The 7,243-nt window shown below is 55.1% G+C and overlaps 1 protein-coding gene across 4 annotated transcripts in view; it reads right to left on the bottom strand.

Annotated features, from left to right (window-relative positions):
• The window catches only part of UHRF1 (ubiquitin like with PHD and ring finger domains 1), a 33,917-nt gene that overhangs the window by 23,283 nt on the left and 3,391 nt on the right, over nucleotides 1-7,243 (bottom strand). For all 4 annotated transcript variants that reach the window (XM_061422568.1, XM_061422570.1, XM_061422571.1 and 1 more), the window contains one exon: nucleotides 125-397. In XM_061422568.1, coding sequence (XP_061278552.1) covers nucleotides 125-397 — 273 coding nt within the window. The remainder of the gene's footprint in view (nucleotides 1-124; nucleotides 398-7,243) is intronic.

Genomic DNA, 7,243 nt, shown 5'->3' on the forward strand with positions numbered 1-7,243 from the left:
ACCCCTGAGCATTGATGTTTCCACCAACGGACTGTGAGGACATAGGGCAGGACAGGGGGGGACAGGGGGCTGTCCAGCCACGGGGATCGGGGGCTGCGTGGGGACAGCGATGCATGAGCCCCACCTTGTAGAGGCCCAGCTCCGTCTCGTCACACTCGTCCTCGTCTGCCTTCCCTTCTGGCTCGTTGGCAGCCTCGCCGCTGTTGGAGGACTTGTCCGACTCGCTCTGGGCCAGGCCGCAGCCAGAGTCTGTGTCCGAGAGCTCAGAGTCCCTCTCCTTGCTGCCACCGCTGCTGCTGGGAACAGGGACGGGCAGCACAAGGCTCTGCCGGACCAGGAGCTGGATGGTGTCGTTCAGGCGGACGTCGTAGTCAAACAGCGTGTGGCCGTCCTCCATCTGCAGGGACGCAGGCCAAGGTCACCAGGCAAGGGAGCTCACTGGGGGGTGGGGGGGTGATGGACCACACCCGCCCTGGCGGAGGCCTGCCAGCTCCTGGGGACAAGGTCACCCGAAGCCCTCTCCAATGAGGACGCCTGCTGCCACACGGGGGGCATCCCCGGGAGCATGTGGCCTAACCGCGCTGAGCCATGGCCACACATCAGGTGTCGGGGGAGGTTTTAATACTTTATGTACTTTGGAACTTTTGTTACAATAAACAAGCATTGCCTGTACCCCTGGCTCTCATGCAGAGTGACCTGCCCCTGAGGCGATGCTGTACCCCTGGCTCTCAGGGATAGTGACCTGCCCCCGGGACAATGCTGTAGGGACATTTCTGGTTGTCTTGACAAGATGGTGAGCGCTGGGAATGCCCGGGACGGCCCCCAGAGAGAACACCTTTCTGTTATTTCCACCCACACTAGGCACTCACTGATGGGGAGGCTAGGAGCCAGCAGGGCTCTATGATCCATAGAGCACCTGCTGACTCACCAGGTACGTGAAGGGGTTTGGCTTCGGAGCACGTCCCTAGGGCACAAAAGTCTTTTTGCTGGGCGTTACCTTTCCATGAGCAACTGCCCCAGGGCACCCCACCAACACCCAAAAAAGACCCTCAGCCCTCGGGATCCAGAACACCCTGAGGCAGACTCTGCTGATCTCTGATGGCTCTGGGGTTGGTGGGAGGGGTGGGCAGGGGGCTCTCATGGACACCACAGGAGCAGCAGCCCTGCCCCCCACCCTCTGGACGCTGGGAGCACCCCAGTTGTGACAACCATGGAGGGCCTCCAACATCACCCAGTGTCCCCTGGTTCAGAAGCAATGCCTTCAAGAAAGGAAGGATAGAACCTCCCTGGTGGCTCAGTGGTAAAGAATCCACCTGCCAACGGAGGGTTCAGTCCCTGGTCTGGGAAGATCCCATGTGCCTCAGAGCAACTAAGCCCGTGCGCCACAAGTACTGAGCCCTCGTTCCTAGAGCCCTGCTCCTGGAGAAGCCACAGCAATGAGAAGCCAGAACACCGCATCTAGAGAGTAGCTCCCGCTCACCCCAACTAGAGAAAAGGCCTTGCAGCAATGAAGACTCAGCACAGCCAAAACAAATAAATTAAAAAAAAAAAAAAAGAAAGAAAAGGAAGAACACGCAAAAGTCAACTTTCCCTCCTTCCCAATTTTTAACTGGAAGCTGCTGGTTCAAAGGGCCGATTGCCATTAATATGCAAACTGCACCGGGGGTCATGAGGAGGGCACGTTCCAGGTAGTGGTTGTTAATCCTTATTCATCACAAACCTGAGAACAGAATGGCTGAGAACCCCTCTGCCCCAGAAAGGCACAAGTGAACACACTTGCTGCAGAGGCCACCAGGGGCCCCCTGAAGCCCACCCTGCACAGCCAGGCCCATGCTGCCTACTCACCCAAAGCCCAGCAAGAGCCTCTGATGTGCCTTGCCCTGCCTGGCTGCCACAGGGGATCAGAGAGTAAGACAGCGCCAGCCCTCCTACACGGGGCGACAGCAGGGAGAGGGGACACACACGCGTTGTCACAGCCCAGGGTCCACAGACTGACAGACAGACCAACACCACACTGAGGTCATCCTCATGCTGGGATGTTACTCATCCCTAAAAAGGAGAGAAGGGACGTCCCTGGCAGTCCAGTGGTTAAGACTCTGCGTTTTCACTGCAGGGGGCACAGGTTCAATTCCTGGTCAGTGAACTAAGGTCCCCAAGCCACATGGCAAGGCCAAAATGAGAAAGTCAACATAGGTTTCTCAGTTATACCAAATGCACTATCAGGCAGGAGACAGGTGGGGGGTGGGGGCACAGGGTATATGAGAAATTTCTGTACCTTCCTCTTAAATCTGTGAACCTAAAACTGCTCTAAAAACTAAAGTTTATCAGTTTAAAAAAGAAAATGGTGGAGAAATAAGTGTCCCCAGCACCATTATGACAAGGAAACCAACAGAACGTCATTAAAATGTCATTAAAAAGGATGATGACAAGAGGCAGGCACCTGGTGCCCAGCACCTGCACAGTTAGGCAGACACCCCTCAGCACTGCGGACAGTAAGCACCCTGACCCTGATCTCTCTTTGTGGGGAGGTGGAGCAAAATCCCTGCTGCCCCAGCTTGATGTCAGGAACCCCCCAGTTGTGACAACTGATGTCTCCAGACACTGCCCAGAGCCCCAACAGGGCCAAACAGCCCCCAGGGAGAACCACTGAGCTAGAGACAGGTAGCCTGGTGCTTACCATGCTGAGGGCAGCCAAGCAGCAGCTCATTCCTACAAAGACACAGGACACAGCTGTGCATGACAGCTAAATGCAGGAGAGAAGAGGCGTTTCCCACACACGTCAGGGGAGGCAAGGGTGGTTTCAGAGGATGAGAACTAATAAACCGAAGCACCAGGACGGGGGAGAGGCAGTGGAGACTCGGGGCCAGTAGGGGGCATGTGGTAGGACTTCTGTTTTACCAGGAGTGCCAGGATGGAGGCCCAGCAGGAGCCAGGGTGGCAGAGCTGGGGGTGGGAGCAGAAAGGCAGCTGGGGGTACACAGGACAAGGAGGTAGGGGGGAAGATCAGGACCTGGCTGAGGGCTGTAGCTAAAGGCGGCAGCAGGAATATTGATGGGGCCATCTGTGATGGGTCAGGAAGCTAGATGGACAGGAGGGGCCCCCACACACAGACGCAGACACACACACACACACGCCCCTCCTGGTGCAAGAGTGCAGCAGGCAAAGGTGCAATCAGGAGGGCTGGGCACTGAGGAGGCCGCACGCTGGGCCACGCTAGCCCGGGGCTCCACCTCCAGGATGGAATGCAGACTGGTCTGACGGCTTCAGAGGACCACTTCTGGAAGGTTCCAGACGGGCCCCGCGGTGGGCAGGAAGGAGCTTGCACAACCACTTACTATGACGAAAGGGCGTGTGTCGGATGCCCCCCTCCCCGACCCTGCTAGCCTCAAGTTGCACACAGCAGGGAGGGGGGCTGGACCCAGTGAGGACATGGACACACCAAGCCCGGGGTTTCTTCTAAGATCCTAAAACTCCAACTGAGGCTAACAGCATTGATAAAAGCCATACAAGGGACTTCCCTGCCTGTCCTGTGGTTAAGACGCCAAGCTTCCAACGCAGAGAGCATGGGTTCAGTTCCTGGTGGGGGAACTAAGATCCCATATGCCACTCTGCAACAAGTGGAAAAAAAAAAAAAAAGGCGAAATTAACACATGCAGTTTAAATCCCTGGTGGCTCAGACGGTAAAGACTCTGCCTGCAATGCAAGAGACTCAGGTTTAATCCCTGGGTTAGGAAAATCCCCTGAAGGAAATGGCCACCCACTCCAATTATTTTTTCCTGGAAAAATTCCATGGACAGAGGAGTCCGGTGGGCTGCAGTTCGTGGGGTCGCAAAGAGCTGGACAGGACTGAATGACTGACATTTCAACACAACGCCGTAACAACACTGAAAATCAACTATACTGGAATAAAATAATTTTTTAGAAAATTCAAAAACTGAAAGCTATTCAAACTGAATGGCAAGCTGGATCTGAGGTTGCAGATTCTCATGTTAAAAATTAAACATGCAGTTAGAATCCTGTACAACCAGAATTGCAGGTGAAATCCCTTAAGCTGCCTGGGGTGGTAGTGTAGTCGCTCAGTTGTGTCCAACTGTGTGCAACCCCATGGACTGCAGCCCACCAGGCTCCTCTGTCCATGGGATTTCCGAGGCAAGAACAGTGGAATGGGTTGCTATTTCCTTCTCCAGGGGATCTTCCTGACCCAGGGATCAAACCCAGGTCTCCTGCATTGTAGGCGGATTCTTTACCACTGAGCCACCAGGGATTTAAACTGCCCCTAGTAAAACACAAAACACGTGGTTTGGGGCACATTCAGGTGTAAAGGCCAAGCTGCCGGCGGCGTTTAGATCACATCCCTCTTTTAAACCAGAAGCTTCCTGGACTTGGGGAATTCTGGGCATGCACATGGCAGTAAATGAAATAAACACAGAGACCATCTGACAACGGAGCTTCCTCCTAGAAGCCTAGATTCAGAGCCGCCCACTTTCTGTCCCCCTGGGGCACTGGGGGGACACTTTTGAGGTGTGAGTACTGCTCAGAGCACAGGAAATAAATGACCCTGGGTCTGGCAAGGGGTGGTTCTCCTAGATTAGGGAGAGGTGGAGAGGTCATAAACCAGACCAGGGCGTGTGAACCTCTGGTCAAGAGGGACCTCCGGCAGGAAGAGGCCAGGAGCCTCTTAAAGACCCTTCCTGTGGCTGTAGTCCCTCCCAGCCCCCACAGTCTTGTCTAAGACTCCAGGCCTCCCCAGCAATGTGGGGTTTAGGCCAGACAGACAGATGGACAGAGATGGGAGAAGGAAGAAAAGGTATGATTCAGGCCATGGCAGAGGGACATGCTTCCCGCTCTGGGGGGAGAAGTGGGTGTACAGGCATGACCCAGCCTGTCCACCAATCAGTCCTGACAAGTGAACTCTGTCCTATGACCCCACCACCCCGGCCACAGCCCAGGTCATGCTCTGGAGTGGCATTTCCATTTCGGGGGTCTGTGAGGCCCAGGCTACCTACCCTGTCATGACACTGTGATGTCACTGGCCAGACCCATGACCTTGCAGGGGCATGGAGCCTGTGTGGTGTGGGCTGACGCCACCATTCCAATGCCTAAAGAAACATCTGTGTTTTCTCTTGCTTCATGGGGTCGCAAAGTTGGACATGTCTGAGCAACTGAACAACAAATTTTTCTCCACTTCCGAGTTCTAACAGGACAAAAAATGATAGACGTGATGCACGTCCACAGTGCTCTCTGGGGTCCTCCTTCGCTTTGAGGGGTGGAAGCGGTGCTGAGTCCAAACAGTGCGACACCCATGCCCTGGAGGGACACCTGCAACACCCACCGCGCCCTGGGTACTCGGTCCAGCACGTCCCACAGTACAACCCGGATCTGCCACCCCGGGAGGAAGCCTGCATGTAACTGCCACACCTCGGCCAGCAGGACAGTTCCCACTAACTGTTTGGTAAATAAAGTTCTACCAGGCCTCAAATCAGGACATGCGCATGCCTTTGGGCTCTGGATCTATTCCTGGCTTTCAATGGCAGACGTGAGTGGACAGACTGCCCAGCCACAAACGGTTTCCACTGGGTCCTTAACAGAGTTTGCTAACCCCCGACCTTAAGGGCGTGTCTCCAGCTGCAGGGAGGGTGTTTGGGGGAGAAGGAAGGAAGGGAGCCTCCCTCCTGCAGCCAGAAGGACAGATCTCAGCAAGGGGCTGTCCAATTTACAGCATGACTCTGTCCTCTGGGAAAAGGGGCAGACCTTCAAAGAAGGCCCAGCAGGGCAAGGCCATCTGGTGGGGCACTGCGACATGAGTGACCCTCGGAAGGCCACTTCCAGGATGCCATTTCACCTGATCCTTCGGACAGCTCTCCTATAGTAAATCACCGACTAAATAATTTGTTCTCTTCTCAGCTGGGAGCAACTTTGCCTCCAGGGGGCACTTGGCAATGTCTGGGGACCCTATGGACCTTATGACTGGGGCGGGGAAGCGGGTGCTCCTGGCATCAAGTGAGCGGGACCGAGATGCTGCTCCACACCCCATACTGCTGGGGGATGAACCCCCCACGGAGAACGATCAGGCCCTGACGTGCAGTGCCAAAGGGGAGGCCCTGCACTAAATGATTTATCGCCCCTTTATGTGAACCAGGAGGGAAGCTCAGCCCCCACCGCACAACGGTGACCTCACTGAATCCCACCAAGTACACGTGGTGGGCCCACAATTAGCCCCATCTGACTGCAAAGCACAGACTGTCCCTGGCCAGAAAAACTGGCGGGCACTTGCGACGATTAGGCCCAAGCATTGCGCCTGAGCACCGTTACCAGCACCACCAATGACAGCTATTGTGATTTTTCTGGGCAGCCAAAAAAAAAAGACAAAGAAAGAAGCACCAGACGCCTCTCACCCTTGCCCAGGCTGGGCCAGCCGCCCGGGGTCCCTTCCCCCATCCAGCTCCCTGCATTTCCGCCAATCAAACGACATAACCGCCAACCTATTCAGCCTAAGCTAGCTCGCCACGGGACCCTCCCATATCCTGAAGACAGACTCTGCTTGGTTCTGCTTTATTGGCTCGAGTGACCTTACCGCAGACCTGGGACTGCATGCGATGCCCTGTTTCTTTAAAAAAGGGGGGGGGAGGGAAGGACTCTCGAACACTCTCTAGAACGTTCTATAAAAACAACAGCTCTCTCGCACCCGCTGGAGGCTGCACGGCCTCCTACAGTGATTAGCCTGGTCTGTTTGCAGACCTGACTTGCTTCAAGGTGCCTTCGTGCCCCACTCGCCTGGCACTGTCCACACCTCCCTGAGGCCGGGCCACTTCCTGGTCGCGCAACCTTGGGGAAATTGCATCACGCTGAGGCCTGGCTTCCTCACCCGGAAGACAGAACTGACTACGCATTGGCCCAGTTGAGCGTGGGGAAGGGGATGAACAGCGGTTACAGGAGGTTACTCAGGAACAAGGAACCCTCTGAGATCTTCAGAACCTGCACTGTGAGAAGACAGACAGACAAACAAACCTAAGGATTAAAGGCACACTGCTTATCATCAGGCTTTACAACTCACACAGGCAATGCCAAGACTTTGGTATGGATCAGCTGCCATGTTTGCCCATGCAGGAAGAGAGGGGTTTGGTTACACCAATGTACGCATTTCTCAACAGGCCAAACCATCTGCTTGGGATGTGTTTCTCACTGTATGCAAATGTCCTCAGAAGAAACAGGAGCTACAAACACACACTGTACTCTAGTTAAG

Source organism: Bos javanicus, chromosome 7, assembly GCF_032452875.1.
Source record: "Bos javanicus breed banteng chromosome 7, ARS-OSU_banteng_1.0, whole genome shotgun sequence".
Taxonomy (NCBI): domain Eukaryota; kingdom Metazoa; phylum Chordata; class Mammalia; order Artiodactyla; family Bovidae; genus Bos; species Bos javanicus.